Source organism: Canis lupus, chromosome 4 (assembly GCF_011100685.1).
Source record: "Canis lupus familiaris isolate Mischka breed German Shepherd chromosome 4, alternate assembly UU_Cfam_GSD_1.0, whole genome shotgun sequence".
In the NCBI taxonomy this organism is placed as follows: Eukaryota; Metazoa; Chordata; class Mammalia; order Carnivora; family Canidae; genus Canis; species Canis lupus.
Window position 1 is genome coordinate 35,485,874 of NC_049225.1, and position 16,734 is coordinate 35,502,607.

At 68.3% G+C, this 16,734-nt stretch overlaps 3 protein-coding genes across 6 annotated transcripts; all 3 read left to right on the forward strand.

Moving 5' to 3' along the window:
• The first annotated feature begins 165 nt into the window (after nt 1-165).
• Nucleotides 166-3,791, forward strand: SNCG (synuclein gamma). Of its 3 annotated transcripts, XR_005358087.1 has the most exons (6): nt 166-441; nt 1,066-1,107; nt 1,364-1,491; nt 2,168-2,352; nt 2,477-2,660; nt 3,283-3,356. XR_005358087.1 is itself a non-coding variant. In XM_038534531.1 (5 exons), the coding sequence occupies exons 1-5, from the start codon at nt 321-323 to the stop codon at nt 3,531-3,533; spliced, it is 384 nt and encodes a 127-aa protein (XP_038390459.1). In that variant the 5' UTR covers nt 179-320; the 3' UTR covers nt 3,534-3,791. The 3 variants fall into 3 exon arrangements, 1 of the variants encoding a protein (XP_038390459.1); XR_005358086.1 differs by having other exon boundaries at nt 2,168-2,660; XM_038534531.1 differs by lacking the exons at nt 2,168-2,352; nt 2,477-2,660 and adding an exon at nt 3,513-3,791 and having other exon boundaries at nt 179-441; nt 3,283-3,354.
• Nucleotides 3,792-6,580: 2,789 nt separating this feature from the next.
• On the forward strand, nt 6,581-8,746 carry ADIRF (adipogenesis regulatory factor). Its single transcript, XM_038534534.1, has 3 exons — nt 6,581-6,736; nt 8,293-8,355; nt 8,555-8,746. Exons 1-3 carry the CDS (start codon nt 6,676-6,678, stop codon nt 8,656-8,658), a joined length of 228 nt encoding a protein of 75 aa, XP_038390462.1. The 5' UTR covers nt 6,581-6,675; the 3' UTR covers nt 8,659-8,746.
• On the forward strand, nt 8,737-16,425 carry FAM25A (family with sequence similarity 25 member A). Of its 2 annotated transcripts, none has more exons than XM_038534532.1 (5): nt 8,737-8,899; nt 12,829-13,024; nt 13,901-14,576; nt 15,480-15,542; nt 16,246-16,425. In XM_038534532.1, exons 3-5 carry the CDS (start codon nt 14,504-14,506, stop codon nt 16,377-16,379), a joined length of 270 nt encoding a protein of 89 aa, XP_038390460.1. In that variant the 5' UTR covers nt 8,737-8,899; nt 12,829-13,024; nt 13,901-14,503; the 3' UTR covers nt 16,380-16,425. The 2 variants fall into 2 exon arrangements, with proteins under 2 accessions (XP_038390460.1, XP_038390461.1); XM_038534533.1 differs by lacking the exon at nt 8,737-8,899 and adding an exon at nt 10,192-10,278.
• Nucleotides 16,426-16,734: the final 309 nt, after the last annotated feature.

The following is a 16,734-nucleotide window of genomic DNA, read 5'->3' on the forward strand; positions in this document are numbered from 1 at the left end:
CCCCGCCCTACCTGGGACGCTGGTAGCAAAGCCACCTCCCCTCTGAGCACCTCTGTCCCTGGGGGGCAGACACTGGCCCCGGGCCTGCCAGCTCCAGGCAGGGGGGTGGGTGGGGGATGCATAAGGGCCGGTGAGGGACGAGCCGCCCAGCCCCCCCGCCCCCTCCCCCCCTGCTCCCAGCAGCCCCGCCGCCGCCGCCGCATCATCAATATTTCACGGGCGTCAATAAGAGGCGGTGGCGGGGAGGCGGCTGCAGCAGTGCTGGCACCAGCTCCGGCCACCGCTCCCCGCGACACTCAGCCTCCTGCCCTGCCCACACCATGGACGTCTTCAAGAAAGGCTTCTCCATAGCCAAGGAGGGCGTGGTGGGCGCTGTGGAGAAGACCAAGCAGGGGGTGACGGAGGCGGCTGAGAAGACCAAGGAGGGGGTCCTGTATGTGGGTGAGTGCGGCAGAGGCAGGGCGTGGCAGGGCAGCCCTGGGGCTCAGCCTGAGCCCCCAGCCCCAGGGAGGCATGGGGGGGACCCGGCTGTTGGAGCAGGGTGCCAGGCCCTGGAGCCCCCGTCCCCTGTACCCCAGCCCTAGTGTCCCCCGTCTCTGCTCTGCCCCTCTGCCCCCCAGGGTCCCTGGGGCAGGACAGCGAGAGGGCAGGCAGCCCGCAGACACGCCTGTCTGTGCACACACACGTGCAAGGGGGCACGGATGCAACCCAGGTCCCTGCCCCAGCACCCCCTTCAGGCTCCATGAGAAGCCTCTGTGGGCCGAGCCGGCAGGTGCTCAGCACCCAGGGACCCACCCTGTGGGGGGGCAGGGGGAGGAGCCCGAGCCCCGGGGTCCTGGGCAGCCACCCACCCACTCGGAAGCTGGTGACTCAGCTCTGTCCTGCGCCACTTCCTGGCAAGCTTGGCCTCTGGCAGCCCCCTGCCCGTCGCCCCTGCCCGGCGGCCACTTCCCATCCATCCCCTTCCTCCAGATGCGGCAGGAAGCAGCCTTTGAAGGGACTGCCGCTGACCCCACAGCTTGCCCAGCTGTTCTGTTTGCCCTGACGCCCCCGTTTCCTCCCCAGGAGCCAAGACCAAGGAGAATGTGGTGCAGAGCGTAACCTCAGGTGAGGAGCCTGGGACAGGGGCCGCAGGGCCAGGACCTCCAGGGGCCCCGGCTGGTCCTGAAGCCCCCAGCCCAGGGTCCTTACCCGCAGCTGGGACCCAGAGCCCTGCAGGGCCTCCTGCTGCCCCAGGGCTTCTCTGGGGTCACGGGGGTGGCCCAGGGCCTCCAGTTCTGAGCACTTGGCCGGCCAGGCCCCAGCTGGGGGAAGGGCGGGGCGCAGGAGGACAGGGCCCAGCCACAGCCACGTCCCCTTGCAGTGGCCGAGAAGACCAAGGAGCAGGCCAACGCTGTGAGTGAGGCCGTGGTCACCAGCATCAACACGGTGGCAGTCAAGACAGTGGAGGAAGCGGAGAACATCGCCATCACCTCCGGCGTGGTGCGAAAGGTGGGTCCCCGCCCCAGCTGGCCCCTCCCGGGAGGCTCAGGAGCAGCCCCACAGCCCCCCCCCACCTCCAGGGAAGCGCGGGTGGGGGCACCGCGGGACCTTCAGGCCCCTGGGTGTGGCTGCTGCAAAGTGAGGCTCCTCCCACGTGCTCCTGGCCTCTGCGATGGGGTGATGGGGCGCAGCTCACCAGGGCGAGCAGGGTCCCCCAGCCTCCTGGGTGGCACTTCCCCGGCCACCGGGCTGCAGGGGGTAGGGGGGGAGCGCCCCCTCGGGACCCCGCCCTGCACCTCCTTGCCCACGGGTGCGGGTGCAAGTGCAGGTGCGGGTGCAGGTGCCGAGGCACTGCGGGGGCGGTGCAGGGCAGCCTGGGGTGGGTGGCCAGCTGGCCAAGCAGGCTCAGCTTGGAGCACTTCACACTTATTAACTCGTTTAATCCAAAAAAATCCCCGGGGACAGGGCGTGGCTGTGAGGTGGGGCGGCGAGGGCCTGGCTGCGGGGCGGGGAGCTCCGGTGACCGAGCATTGGGGACCCCGGCTTCGGGGGAGTGCGGGGCCCTGGGCGCCCACCCTCAGGACCAGCCCAGGGCCCCATGTCCTCTGAGCGGCCCGCCCCTCGCACCCTGGTGACCCCCGTGGCCCCGGTGACCCTGTGCCTACATGGGGGGTGGGAGCTCCAGGCAGGGGGGCGCCCCAGGAAACTTCCTCCTGGATGGCCCTGAGCACCCAGCAGGCTGGTGACTATCGGACCATCATCTGTGCCTCTGGGCACCACCCGAAGGTACTCCGGGACCCAGGCCTGTCCGACCCCCAACCCCCAGCTAGGGAGGCCCTGGGGTGTGGCGAGGGCCTGGAACGAGGGCTGGTGAGTACTGGGGGGCGCCCCGAGGGAGACATTCCCTGGTGACACCTAAAAACCAGTCGGATGCCCACCCAGTGAGCCTCGGGGGTGCAGCACCACCTGACAGCTCTCCATCGGCCGGCCTCAGGTGCCACAGGGCAGCGGGACAAGGCAGGTGGCCGCCACCCTTTGCCCAAAGGCCTGCCCCACGGCTGGCACAGTCTGGTGTCCTTTAAAGCCCCTCGGGGGCTAAGACTGGGATCCAGGCTGATTACCCCGGCTGGCGCTACGTGCAGCTGTGCCCCACCGCCCCCCGGGGCAGCCCACCTTAGGTGAGTATGCGGCTGGGGCAAGGGAGCAGGACGCAGGCAGTGGGAGGACTGGGTAACCCCTGCTGGCCCCCCGCGGCCCCGCTGAGCCCAGAGCCCATCTAGGAGGCAGGGAGAGAGAAGGGTGCTGTCGGGCTAGGGATGCGCCTGGAGCAAGCCAAACCTGATCCCTGCAGGCCCCATCGTCTGGGCTCCAAGGCCTTGATCCAGGTGCTCAGCCTCCCTGGCCCCATGAACGGAGATGACATACCCCTCCTCCGAGGGTCACTTAGGGGGCAGTCGGACAAGGGTGTACGATCCTGTGACTCAGCGATGCTGAGGGTGAGGCCAGGCAGGCTGAGCTAGGGTTTCAGGGCTATGCCCACCCACCGCACCCCACTGCACCGCACCCCACCCCACCGCACCCACTCCACAGGACCGTGCGCTGCCCAGGAGCCTGCGGGGAGCGAAGCTGGGCTGCAGGGCACTTGGCGCCCCTGCGGTGGCCCCCCAGGAGGCGCTGTCGCTCCCGGGGTCAGATGGGCCTCATACTCCGTCACCTCCCGCCCTCTACCAGCCACGGCGTTCGAGCCCTGGTTGTGGCCGGCCTCCACACAGCCCACATGCTCCCCTTTGCCCCCCGCAGGAGGACCTAGAACAACCTGCGGCCCCCCAGGAGGACAAGGCAGCCAGAGTGCAAGAGGAAGTGGCTGAGGAGGCAAGTGCTGGGCTCCCAGAGGGCCCTGGGCCTGCTTCCCCGCCGGGCCCCAGAGCGCTCGGGGCAGCCGCATGAGGTCCCCCCAGGAATGACCCCCGGCCCCGTCCACGCGGGGTGGCCACGTCGGGCTGTGTGTGAGGGTCACTGTCTCCCCCCAGGCCAAGAGTGGAGGAGACTAAGGCACGCAAGTCAGCCGCGGAGGCCCCAGGGAGCAGCCCTCCGCCTCGGGCCACCCTCCCTCAGAGCGCCCAGCCCTGGAGCGAGACCTGGGTGCCCGTGTCCCTGCGCCCACACCCAGCGCCCCACAGGCCTGTCCGCCCAAGCTGCCTCTGACACCTTCCCCTCCGCCCCCTCCCTCCCTCGAGGCCTCCGACCCCCGGCCCCTATGACCCCACAGATGCTGCTGTGAATTCAAATAAATTCCAACTAGAACTCAAGCCCTCTGCGCCGGCCTCCCGGGCCTGGGCCCCCTCGGTGCGGCCGCACCCGGATCGGGAGCTGGGCAGCCTGCCGGGGCTCTGGGAAGCAGGCCTGGGGCCAGGTGCCCCGCGGGCAGACCCTGGGCATTTCGGGAACCTCCTGAGAATAGGCACCCTAGAGGCAACGGGGAGCCCACACAGTTGTGTTTTTACGTGGAGGGAGTGGCCCCCTGTGGCTCCCGCAGACAGCCCGGCGCTGTGCCCCGAGCCCACGGTAACCAGAGCCGCGCAGCTAGGCCCGTGGCAAGGCCTCTGAGCGCTCCTGGCACACGCCTGACCCCATGGCTCCTCCTGCCGGGCCCCAGCCAGCCTGGGCTGGGCTTCCTCGTCCGTCACCAGAAGTCGTGTCCAGGATCATTAGAAGAGAGGACCTCTGAGATGCAGGAACACAAGCCTCCACCTTGAAAGTAGTAAAAATGAGCCCCTCCCAGGTCTGAGCACTTCACCTAATTTAATCCTCAGGACAAACTGTTGGTATGACCCCAATTTCCCCAAGAATGAACTGAGGAACAGAGGAACAGAGAGGTTAAATAACTTGTTTGAGACCACAGAGCAAGGCAGCCTGGGCCTGGGCAGACGCCAAGGTTGCCTGCTTCCAGAGCCGCCCAGTTAACTCCCATGCTCTGCTACAGCCACCCTGACGGTGTGGACTGGCGTGCTTATGGCAGATGCCACCCCTGCCAGGGTTTCAAAACAACCTGGGGACCAGGCTGGCAGGTGCCCTATATGAAGTGCTATGGGCATTGTGCCCGGGGTCCTGTTCAGAGGCAGCCGAGGGGCTCCTTCCCCTTTGGCACCCAGTCGCTCTGGGCTCATCTAGGCGACTTGCCCCAAGCCTCCAGCCAGAGCTGAGTCCACGCCTGCATTCAGCCACTAGGGAGACCACCCCTTTGACATCCTGCCTCAGTGGTGGCAAGCAGGGGTCAAGGCCAGCCCTGGTGACTGGAAGCCAGGCAAGCACAGCTGAGCAGGGTTGTCTCCCAGCCTGCTGGCCACGGGCATCCGCGGCTGAGGAGGCAGAAAGGAGCAGAGGGCTGCTGTCCCCCCAGGCCCCCAAATCCCACCGTGGGAGGAGTGAAGGGTCTGGAAGAGCTTCAGGGCAGTCGGGGTGGGTACTGCTCCTAGGTGAGCACACAAGCAGGCCCGTGCATGCCTGGGAGCGTCCACCTGGGGCCTGGGTGTGCCTGAGAGTTCTTTGAACTGTAAGACTGTAAGAAGAAGAGAGGAGGGGCAAGACCAAGAAGGTGACTGGCGGGGGGGGGGCGGGGGGGGGGGGACACCTAGACCCAGCCCCTGTGGACAGTGCACCACTAGGCTCCCAGGGCCATCTGCTTCTGCTGAAGGAACCTAGAAGGGTGCCTGGTGCTTAACTCCTCCCCTGCACACCTACTCAGGGCCCGTTCCTGGGCTCAAATGCCAACCATCTATGTGTGCCCCGTCCTGGAAGCCTGTAACCCACCCCATGGCACCTGCAGTGCTCTTAGCCTTTAAAACCCCGTGGGTGTGGGGCCTGGGTGCCTCAGTGGTTGAGCCATGGGTTGGCTTCCACCATAGGCATGGAGCCTATGTTAAGAAAAAAAAAAAAAAAAGGACCCCTACTATGTGCTGTGGGCTCCTGTGGCTGTGCCCGACTTTCCTTGAGGAACACCTGGTCCCCCCGTACCCCTCTTCTTACATGAGGAGCCCGGGGTGAATGGCCCAGTGGAAGGACCCCGCCCCCCACCGCCGAGTGTGGGGCATCCTCCAGCCCCTTTAACCCTCCCAGTAGCACTTTGGGGAGACTGTCTCCTCTGTCTGCCCATCAAGGATGGGGTACACTGAGGCTGGGAGAGAGGGACTTGCCGTGGGGGGTATGTGAACCCAAGTAGTGTGACTACGGTGCCTACCGCCTGAGCCGCTGGGCCGGCCCTATTCCCGCCCCCTCCTCCCCCGCGTTAGAGCCCGCGGGAGCGGACCGTAGGCGGGGCCTGCAGACGGGGGGGGGGGGTGGGGGGGGTGGGGAGCGTCGGGGAGCGAGCTCCGCAGGGCTCTGCGGCTTCCGCACAGGTGGTCACCGCTTCTGCAGCGCGCCCGGGGGAGGGGACCTCAGGTACCCGAGGCTCGTCCCGCCCAGCTCGCAGGCCCCTGGGGACCCGCGATGGAGACCCCGGCCAGGGCTCCGGGCGCCGCCGGGACCTGCCCCCTCCCCGCCCTGCCTGCTGCGGCGGGTCTGCGGGGGTGTCTGCGGGGGGAGGTCTGCGGGCGGGCCGGGTGGGGGGTGGGTCTGCGGGCGGCGCTGCGGGGTCCCCGCGGGCAGTGCGCATCGCCGCTGGGCCGCTGCCGGGCTTTGGGTCCACACCCAGCGACCGGATTCCAGGCCCCGCCTTGGGACGTTGGGTGGGGCCGCGCTCGCCCCCGTGCCTCAGTTTCTCCCTACACACCAGCACCGCCCACTTCCCGAGGTTGCCTGGAGCCGGGGCCGCGCTCAGCAGCCGCTCCTGCGGGATCCCAGCCTCGAGGCTGCGGCCACCGCATCCTGGGGGTCAGGCCGCGGGCGCCCCGCTACTCCAGCCCCTCTCTGCACCCCCGCCCCACCCCTGCACCCCTCGGCCCCTCCAGACCCGGTGGGGCCGCCGCCCGGGCCGGATGCGCAGGGAGGGGAGGGTTGAGGGGGGGCTGGAGCGCGGCCCAGTCCTCCGGGGCGGGTCTGCTGGGAACCGCCCCGTACCCCCGCTCCCCCCTGCCCCCCCACTCCCCCCCACCGCGCGGGGCGGGCCCTCGGGCACCTTATAAAGCTGCGCTGCGCGGGGCCCAGGGCGACCGGCTCCAGCACCCAGCGCCCTCCCGGAGCGGAGCCCTGGCCATGGCCGGCAAGGGCCTGCAGGACCTGAAGCAGCACGTGCAGGGGGCGGCCCAGGAGGCGGGTGAGGACGCCCGGCTGCGGGCCCAAGGCGGTTGGGGGGGGCCCTGCCCAGGGGCCCGGGCTGGACAGGGTGCCTTCCGTGGGGAAACAGGGTACCCCAGGAGTTCCGCGGACGGGCATCGCTGGGAGCCGGGGCGGAGGCTGCACGGGGCACCGGCCCACCCCATCCGGAGCGCCCCCGGTTCCTAGGGGAGGGCGAAGGCCCGGGGGGAGCGCCTGGCACCCCAGAACCATCTCTGCCCCCGACTCTGCGAGGCGCACTGGACCCGATGGAGTGGTGGCAGCGGCCCAACCCCGGCCTTGTCCTGTCCCCCACCCGTTTCCTTCCATGTCCTCACCCCGAGGGCCTTCCTCCCCTCGCCCCAGAGGGCAGGTCCCCAGCCTTGTTTCTCCACCTCCAGCTCTTTCCTCCTCAGGCCTGAGGTTCCGTGGCTGCAGGGGGGCTGGGGGGGGCGGCGGGCTGGGGGTAGGGAAGGTGAGGAGCCCGCCCCCCCCCCCCCCCAGCTGCTCCTCCAGTCCCAGGTCAGCCTCCCTCTGGACACCAGTTCCCAGTGTGTCCGGCCCATGTCCCAGTCAACAGATGACACCCAAACTAACTCCCTCCTTCACCAGGGCCCCAGTTGCTGAGGGGCCCCCTCAGCACTGAGGGAACCCCACAGTCGCTCCCCTGGAACCAAAGTGCTACCAGGAAGCCAGTGTACAAGGCCCTTCCTTCCCGGCCTCACCTTCCCCATCTGTGGCCCAGACTGGTTCTGTCACATAGGCCAGGTGGGGAGGCTTTGGGAGCCAGACCCAGGGCCTGCCTGACGCGCCCCCACCCCCCACCCCCCGGCCCAGAGTCTGAGTAAAGCAGGTTCTTTCCTGTTCAGCAAAAAGGATGAGTCAGAGCTCTGGAGGCCTGAGCCACTTGTCTGCTCACCCAGCAGGTGGGACCCACTTGAGCCCCTGGAAACCCTGTTCACCACAGGCAGGAACTCGGGTCCAGAGGATATGGCCTGACCTTGGAAGCGTCACCTCTTCTCCGGATTTCATCTCCTAATGCCTCCAGTTGCCTGCCCACCGAGGCACTAGCATCATTGCTTGTGTGCCCTCTGGGGCAAGGCACGGAGACAGGGGGAGAGGGCCTCGCAGAAGTCGAGTCCCCAAGCACGAAAGGTGGCAACTGAGGCATCTGCATTAGGCTTCTGGGGAGAAACTGTGGAAAAGGGGACAGGGTCCTTCCTGTGCCATGCCCAGGAGCAGCGCCAGCCCAGATTCCAGCTCCAGCCTCCCTTGGGATACTTTTCTCTGCAATCCTGGATTTGGGAAGAGAAGCAGGGCAGAGGGGAGGAGCCCAGAGTTATAAATAACCACCAACACCCCAGAGGCAATGGAAAGGGTGCCTGTGCCTCACGGGCTGGATAGCCTTAGTCAAAGGACTTTACTTCGATGGCATCGGACCCTTGGGCCTGTAGGACAGGCTACTCTAGAGAAAGAACAGATGTGGGGGAGCAGGGGTGGGGCCCTGTGGTCAGCATTGTGGCGACAGGGTCTAAAGGCCTCATCTCTCTGTTCCAGTGACTGCGGCAGGAGCGTCGGCCCAGCAAGTGGTGGATCAGGCCACAGAAGCAGGACAGAAAGGTCTGGCGGGCTGGTGGGCAGGAGGGTGGGCGCCCCAGCACAATCCCCACCCTGTGCAGCCCTCGCCCGGACACCCCTCTGCCCTGAAGGCCCTCTGCCCACACTGCTTCCTGGGGATGGTGACCCAAGCCAGCCCAACCCTCCAGGGCTCTGGTTCCCGGGGCCTGGCTCTCATCTGCTTTCTCCTTTCCTTCCCCAGCCATGGACCAGGTGGCCAAGTCCACCCAGGAAACCATCGACAAGACTGCTAACCAGGCCTCTGAGACTTTCTCAGGTTTTGGGAAAAAATTAGGCTTCAAGTAATGCCAGAGGGAGACATGGATGACTGGCCTCCAGGCCCTGAGCTGCGGCGAGCCTTTGGCCTGCTGCCCTATTAAAGCCCTGGTTCCTACCTCGTGTCCGCTTCATGCCTCTCCACAAGCTGGGCCCAGCCCTCTGTGCCTAGAGCTGAGCCCCCGTATCCAGAAACCCCGCCCGGACAGCCAGAACTCAGGCCGACAGTGTCCAAGGGTCTTTGCCCAAGGTCTCAACTGCAAATACAGAGGTACGCGTGCCTCCCGCTGCCATCTGGGGCCACCCTGTCCCCCATTCCCCAACGGCTCCCCCCACTCCGGGAACCCCACCCTCCTAGGAGGGGACACCAGGGCCCCTCGGGCTCGAAGGGCTCAGCTCAGGGGGGAGGGGGGCGAGGGGCTGCAAGGGCAGGGGCTTCGGGAACTGCTCCCTGGACCTGGGCCTGGAGGCTGGGAGCACAGGCTGGCAGGACCTCGGGTCGCGGGGCCCTGGGGACGACGCGGAGTCGCAGGAGCAGGACTTCAGCACCCCCACTCCCCCCGCGGGGTGTTTACACACCGACCCCACCCGGCGGTGAGTCACCGCCAGGCCGGGAGGCTGAGCGCGCCCGAGCAGCCGCGCCCCATTGGGGGGGGGGGAAACAGGCTGAGGGAGCCCCGCCCACGACACGCCCCGGGAGCCCGCTGTAGCCCCGCCCACGACACGCCCCGGGGAGCCCCGCCCACCGTACGCCCGGGGTCGGGGCCCCGCCCACAACCCCGTAGCCCCGCCCACGACACGCCCCGGGAGCCCGCTGGAGCCCCGCCCACCACAGGCCCCGGGGCTGGGGCCCCGCCCGCCGCCCGCCCTACAGACCAATGGAGCCCCGCCCACAACCCCGTAGCCCCGCCCACGACACGCCCCGGGAGCCCGCTGGAGCCCCGCCCACAAACCCGCCCACCACAGGGCTCGGGCCGGGGCCCCGCCCACAACCCGTAGCCCCGCCCACGACACGCCCCGGGAGCCCGCTGGAGCCCCGCCCACCACAGGCCCCGGGGCCGGGGCCCCGCCCGCCGCCCGCCCCACAGACCGCTGGAGCCCCGCCCACAAACCCGCCCACCACAGGCCCCGGGGCCGGGCCCCGCCCACAACCCGTAGCCCCGCCCACGACACGCCCCGGGAGCCCGCTGGAGCCCCGCCCACCACAGGCCCCGGGGCCGGGGCCCCGCCCGCCGCCCGCCCCACAGACCGCTGGAGCCCCGCCCACAAACCCGCCCACCACAGGCCCCGGGGCCGGGCCCCGCCCACAACCCGTAGCCCCGCCCACCACACGCCCCGGGAGCCCGCTGGAGCCCCGCCCACAAACCCGCCCTCCACAGGCCTCGGGCCGGGGCCCCGCCCACAACCCGTAGCCCCGCCCACGACACGCCCCGGGAGCCCGCTGGGGCCCCGCCCACAAACCCGCCCACCACAGGCCCCGGGCCGGGCCCCGCCCACAACCCGTAGCCCCGCCCACCACACGCCCCGGGGAGGGGCCGCGGTCCCGACGGCAGGAGGGGTCCGCGGGGCGCGACCCTGGCCCAGCGCCCCTGCCTGGCGCCGCCAGGCCCTCCGTGGGTCCCGCAGCGCCCTGGGGCCTCGGGCCCGCAGGTTGGTTCCCCCGCAGCACCTGCCCACGCAGGCGACGCCGGCCCGGGACGCCCGCCTCCCTGGCTCGGGGCTGCCCGGTGGCCGCCCTCGGGCGCAGCCCTGCTCTACCGGCCCCCGTCCCTGCTCCCGGGACCCCAGGCGGTGGCGGGTCCCCATCGGCGAGGCAGCCTGCCCAGGTCTCCCCCAGGGCCAGCCCGGCCCCACCCCTGGGTCCCTGCTCCCCGCCTAGTGTGCTCCTGAGGCTGCTCCCCGCGGCCCACGGGGAGGCCGGGGGGTCTGCGAGGCTGGGGTCCTTCCAGCGCCTGCGGGAGCCCGCCCCCGGTGGTGCAGGGTCGGGAGAGGTCCTGGGGCCACGAGGGGGGCTGGGTGGCATCGCTCCGGCGGCGTCCCTCCCCTGGTGACCCAGATCCCTCCTGACCCAGGGCTCCGCGGAAACTGCCCCAGGGATGGGGGGGCCCAGCTGCGGCCAAGGAGACCGGGGAGCGCACCTGGGGACCAGGGGGCCTCAGGAAAGAGCTTTCCATCCAAAAAAAAAGGAGAATTTCTGTGGCTGGAGGTGATGCTTGCAACCTTGGCGGCCACTTGTAACCAGGGAGCAAGCCTGAGGACAAGCCAAGGTGCTGGGAGCGCAGAGCAGGAAGGGAAAGGAAGGGAGGCCCGGGGCCCCAGTTCCTTCAGTCAGTCCCGGGGCGCATCCTTGCACCCACAAGAGGATGTGGTTCCCCCGTGTTCAGCCCTGAAGCTTCGTCTCGCTCCCTGCCCCCTGCCCCCTGCCTCCCTGCCCCCTGGGCCTGGGCCTGACCCTGCTCCTAACCCCCAGGACTTGGCGCGCGCAGCTCCCTCCCCCCGGAGGACTGCTGCGGGGGAGAAGGCTGCGGCCACTGCACCTGCTGGGTCTTGATCAACCCTTCCATTAGCGATTCCCCCAAATAATTCCTGATTCTACAGATTCCAGTCCCTCATGGAGCCAAACAACATTACGTTGTGGGGGGTGCCTGGTTGAGCAGCTGCCTTGGGCCCAGGGCGTGACCCCGGGGTCCTGGGATCGAGTCCTGTATCAGGCTCCCTGCCAGGAGTCTGCTTCTCCCTCGGGCTGGGGCTCTGCCTCTTTCTGTGTCTCTCAGGAATAAATAAAGTTTTCTTGAAAAACAAAACAAAACATTACATTTCAGTTCCCCTTGACTTCTCAGCTCTGATTCCTGTTAAATTACAAAGTACATAAGAGACAAGGAGCAGGATTTTCTATTTTCCACTTTCTCTCTTTAACGATTTATTCACTATAGAGACGGAGAGAGCCCGAGGGCCGGCTGCTGGGGCAGGGTGACGCAGTAGCCCTCTGCAGCCGGCGGGCACTGAGGAGGAAGAGAGAACCCGCGGCGTTCATCGGGAAGCCCCTGTCTTCCCGACGTGGGAGGCTGTTGGGAATCCCAAGTCCACATCCGAAGTACCGGTGGGATATTGTCTGGGAGGGGGCCAGGGCCCGAGGCCCCCCACGCTCCTCCCCGCAGAGTTGGACCCACGTGCGCAGCCCTGGCCCCTGCAGCCTCTTAGAGCCAAGCCGGCCTCGAGGAGTCCCAGCCTCCGGGCTTCAGCCCCTGCCCTGTCAGGGGCATGTTTTCTCTGGGAACGCGGGGCTCCTCCGCAGTCCCGCCCCTCCCCCCCAGCTCCTGGGCCTCACCTTCCTTCTTTCTTCACGTCCTCAGTTCAAGGACTTCTAGCTGGAGGGCCATCTAGTCTAGTCCCGGAGCTGCAGGCCTGTCCCCCCACCTGCACGGGCCCCACCGCACTTCCTCGCCTTCCCTCCTTGCTCCTGCCGGGCTCCCCTGCTTGTGTCCTGGCTCCTGGCTTGGATGTGTGTGGGGCTGGCGGCCTTCGCCATCCTCCTCCTCCTTCTCCTCCCTATGGTCTCCAAAGGAGAAGGGCGACTATTCAGAACTAAGCAGCTGCCCCGCTGCCTGCGCTCTGGCGTGCTGAGCCTGCGGGCTGCGTACAGGGAATCCACCTGCGCCCACCTGCGCCCACCTGCTCCTCCCCGCCCCGCCCGGGACCTGCCCCTGGAACTGCCTCAGCAGGCCTCCCCCCTCAGCCCCAGTTGAGTTCAGTCAGTGGGGAATATTCCGGAGAGCAGAGGGGAGGGCAGGTACTTATTCCTCCCACACCCTCCTCCTTGCTCGGTGGCTGCTGCTCCTGTCCCGGGGTGGGGGGCTCCTAGAGCCACGGCCGTCTTCGGCATCCATACGGGCCCAGGATGACCCTTTTTTTTTTTTTTTTAATTTACTCACAAGAGACACAGAGAGAGGCAGAGACACAGGCAGGGGGAGAAGCAGGCTCCCTGCGGGAAACCCCATGCGGGTCTCGATCCCAGGACCCCGGGGTCACAACCTGAGTCCAAGGCAGATGCTCCACCGCTGAGCCACCCAGGCGTCCCCAAAATTTGACATTTATGACACTCACAGCTCAGCTCACAAAAGCAGGTGTCCTGCTCTAAACGTAAGACAGCCCCGAGGACTGGAGCATTTAAAATAAACATGTTTTATTTTTATTTTTCAGATTCGCTAATTGCTAAGTTGGCAACTTGTTATTGGAAACATCGGTGCTCCGTGACTGGGTGATGTAGCCAGTGGGTCCTTTGCCAAATGAGCTGTTGACCACATTCCACTGGGAGGATTAGTCGGCTCCTCTGAAGGCCTGACTGTCCCGCGGGAAAGGCTGGATGTGACCTGTGACTCAGGCCAGGCAGGCCCAGGTGCCCGTGTTCCCAGCTGCTCCCTGGGGCCTCTTCCGGGGTGGCACCAGCTGGGTCATCTTCAGCCTCTCGCAGGCCGTGCCGCTGGGCCTGAGGCCTTGCTGGAGCCCAGCCCTGCGTGGGAGCGCCGTGCACAGGCTGAAAGCCGGAGCTGGAGCCCGGAGGCCGAGGGCAGCAGACCTGGGCCAGGGCACCGCGATCTGGGCCCGGGCCGTCCAGGGCAGCCGGGCCTCTCCAGGCTGCTGAAGGCCCCCAGCTCCTGTGGGGAGGCCGAGGGGGCCCTGCCCACAGCGCGGGCCTCCTGGCACCAGGCAGGAGTGTGGGGGCCGTCAGCCCGTGGCACCCGGTGGGCAGACACTAGTCAGGCCTCACTCCCTGCCCTGGGCCTCGTGGCATCCATAGGGACCACAGTCCCAGCCCTCTGCCCCCGCGACCAGCCCCATGCGCTGGTCACCCCGGGGCTTGCCGCCACGCGGCCTCCCCTAGACAGCTGCGACGAGGGGCGGGGAATAGAGTCCTCTGGAGCTTGGCATACGGTCCCCGACTCCCAGCGCCACGGCCACGAGGGCATGGCTGTCCCCATTTTATAGACGTGGAAACTGAGGCTTCGGTTGGGCCCGTGACTAATGGGTGCGGCGTGCGGCACGTGGCTGGGGCGTCTGTCCATCCCGGGTAATGAGGGACGCAGCCTGGCCCTTAGGCATGTGACAGGTCAGGGCCGGTAGAGTGGCTTTCTGGAATTCTGGCTAGGGCTGGGCACACCTTGCCCGGTGGTGGTGGGTCCCCCTTCTACCCCCCTAGGGCCTCCTGGGGGCGCGCTGACCTCGCAGGGCCCCTCCCAGAAGCCTCGTCCCATGCCAGGCTTTCTCTGTGCAGGGTGCTGGGTGCTCCTGTGAGTCGCTCCCTGCCAGCCAGGGGCCACTGGCTTTCCGGTCAGTGCTGTGTCCTCCTCAGCCTTGGGCCAGGCACCGTGATGACCCCGCAGGATGAGCCCCACACACACTCATGAAATTTCCAGTGAAAGCTGCAGACGCTGCAGGCTGAGTTCCTGGGCCCGATGGCCCCGCTGCCCTCGCTCCTGGGCCGAAGGGCCCCCCAGGTGGCCAGGTGCCCAGGGCCCTCAGGCCCCTAACTAGGCCATCCTGGGCATCCCGGACGGCGGGCTGGAAGCCCGAGGCCCAAGTGGGTGCGCAGCCCCGCCCGGCCTCCTGCCTCCCCAGGCACCCAGGCCGCGGTGGGGCAGGGCCTTGTCCCGAGCTGACTCCGTGGGCCCTGGCGGGTCCCGGCCCGGGGTGCGGGGTCTCGAGGCCAGAGGGGCAGGGCTGCAGTCGGAGCTCGGGGCCCCACCCGGCCTCTTTCCCACCCCTGCGCTGACTCACCCCTGACCCACTTGGCGGCCCCGGGCGCAGGGCCAGGCGCCTATAAAGGCAGGCGGGCCCAGGCCCTGCACCCTGCTCAGTTGCCACCTGTCACCGCGCCATGCTGGGAGGCCTGGGGAAACTCGCCGCCGAGGGCCTGGCCCACCGCACCGAGAAGGCCACCGAGGAGGCTGGTGAGGACCCCGAGGCTCCTTTCTCCCTGGGCCCTTCTCCCAGGGCTGGGCCTGTTGGAGGCTGATCCCACACCCCCTGGGGGGCCCTGGCCCCGCGAGGATGGGGCGGAGGTGGCTTGGGCGGGATCCTGAGCGGCCATGGCCCCAACAGGCCTCTGTGGCTCAGACCCGTCCCTGGGGCCTGGGACGAGGGCAGGAGGGACGGCAGCACAGGGGAGGCCCCGGGAGGTGCTGGGAGGGCCTCGATGGCTGGGACCCTCAGGCATCAGAGTAGCCCCAGACAGGAGGGAAGAGCCGTTTCCACCTGGGCCATCGGTTTACAGCTTCAAACGGAACCGGGCGACTGGGTTCCACGTCGGCCCTGGGGCCAAAGGCCATTTCCAATTTCTCTAAAGTCCTCAGCAGCCCCTGTCTGTCCACAGACACCGCGACTGTGTCGGGAGGCCAGTCCAGGTCCCCCCGGTTGTGCCTGGCCGCCCGCCACCCGCCCTGTGTCATCTGCTGGCCTCAGTGGCCTGCCCTTGTCACCGTCCCCCAGCCCCTGCCGCGGCCCGACTCCTGACGCCAAAGCCTTCCGGGCTGGCTGCTGCCCCCCAACTCCAGACACCCCTTGGGGGTCTGTTTCCCTCCTGCGGCGTCAGGCGGGGGCGGGCCCGCACCCCAGAGGTGCCCTGACCTGGGGACAGGCCGCCCTTGGCCCCAGGCCCCGTGGGGGAAGGAAGGAAGGCCTGCTTGTGCTTCCAGCCGCTGCCAGGCAGGGCGGGCATCCAGGTGTCCGCTGGGCTCTCAGGCTGCTGCCCCCGCCCCACCGGGTCGCGGACGTAAACCGGGGAGTCCCGCCCGGGGTGGCGCCCGGGATGCCCTGGGCCGCGGGCTCTCACTCTGGGCTTCTCATCTTTCCAGTTCACGCCGTGGAGGGAGTGGTGAAGGAGGTACTAGAGCACGCCAAGGAGGCCGGAGAGAAAGGTAAGAAAGGTAGGGGTGTGGGGTGCGGGGGTGGGGGGGTGGCGGGGGAGGAGGGCGGCTGGAGGAGCCGGAGGGAAGCGCGGGTAGGAGCGCAGCCCGCAGCCTGGGCCAGCAGGTGAGCCCCGCCTTAACCCTTTTGCGGGGAAGGAGGCCAGCCGGTACCCCGCGGCCACCCCGGAGCAGGGGCGCCCCCCCAGAGCAGATACAGTCCCCATCCTTTCTGTGGAGGTCACAAGGTGACACACACCCATGGCAGCACACGTGCACGCGCACTGGGTCCCTCCCATGAAACACTCCAGTTGTGTAAGCATGAGGTGACAGGCGGGCCAGGCACCCAGTGGCCACAGACATTGGAGTGATGGAGGGTCCGGGGCCAGGGGTTGGGGTGAGGGGTCGGGGTCAGAGATCGGGGTCAGAGCTCGGGGTCAGGGCCGGGGTCGGGGCCGGGACGCCGTTCCCGTGTCCGCAGTGGGCAGTGGCTGGGAGAGTTGGGGTGGCCCGTGAGTGGGGACCAGCCCGTGACAGCCCAGGTGGGCCCGGTAAACCCCCCAGTACGGACCCTCCCAAGCTTCCGCCATAAAGGAAGGGCAGTAGAGCGGCGCCGGGAGGATGCCCCGCGACCTGGGGCTGTGGGACCTCCAGCTGTGGCCCCCCCCTTCCCCGGCTGCTGCCCTCTCACTGCCTTGCTCCCTCCCTCTGCCAGCCGTCGCCGATGCCCTGAAGAAGGCCCAGGACTCCGGAGAGAAAGTAGTGAAGGACGTCACCGCAACGGTGACCGAGGCCGTGACGGGCGCCGTGGCCCACGCCGTGGAGGGCCTGGGCCCGCGGGGGCAATGAGCAGGCCTGAGGGGCTCCCGCGCCTCAATAAAGGGCCGCCCCACCAGCTTGTGGCCACTCCTTCCTGGGGCAATGGAAACACAGGCCCCCCAGGTCCCCGCGGGGTGGAGGCCAGCCTGCGGCGCCCTCTGGGTCACTAGGTCCCCGCCCCATACATCTCTCCCAGCGCCACGGAGCTTGGCTGGTCGTCAGGGGCGGGGCTACCTGTCCTAAGAGATGGCTTGCCCAGACGCTGCCCGGGGCCCCCGACACCCTGGGGCCCCCGACACCTCACTGCCCCCCAACACCCCGGGGCCCCTAACACCTCACTGCTCCCCAACATCTCACTGACCACCGAGACCCCAGGGCCCTGACA

Bases quoted from the DNA above. Each gene is read 5' to 3' on its own strand.
- SNCG (XM_038534531.1), top strand. From the start codon at position 321: ATGGACGTCTTCAAGAAAGGCTTCTCCATAGCCAAGGAGGGCGTGGTG. The intron at 442-1,065 runs GTGAGTGCGGCA...TTTCCTCCCCAG, and splicing joins GGAGGGGGTCCTGTATGTGG to GAGCCAAGACCAAGGAGAAT. The intron at 3,355-3,512 runs GCAAGTGCTGGG...GTCTCCCCCCAG, and splicing joins AAGAGGAAGTGGCTGAGGAG to GCCAAGAGTGGAGGAGACTA.
- FAM25A (XM_038534532.1), top strand. From the start codon at position 14,504: ATGCTGGGAGGCCTGGGGAAACTCGCCGCCGAGGGCCTGGCCCACCGC. The intron at 14,577-15,479 runs GTGAGGACCCCG...TCATCTTTCCAG, and splicing joins GAAGGCCACCGAGGAGGCTG to TTCACGCCGTGGAGGGAGTG. The intron at 15,543-16,245 runs GTAAGAAAGGTA...TCCCTCTGCCAG, and splicing joins CAAGGAGGCCGGAGAGAAAG to CCGTCGCCGATGCCCTGAAG.
- ADIRF (XM_038534534.1), top strand. From the start codon at position 6,676: ATGGCCGGCAAGGGCCTGCAGGACCTGAAGCAGCACGTGCAGGGGGCG. The intron at 6,737-8,292 runs GTGAGGACGCCC...TCTCTGTTCCAG, and splicing joins GGGGGCGGCCCAGGAGGCGG to TGACTGCGGCAGGAGCGTCG. The intron at 8,356-8,554 runs GTCTGGCGGGCT...TTCCTTCCCCAG, and splicing joins CACAGAAGCAGGACAGAAAG to CCATGGACCAGGTGGCCAAG.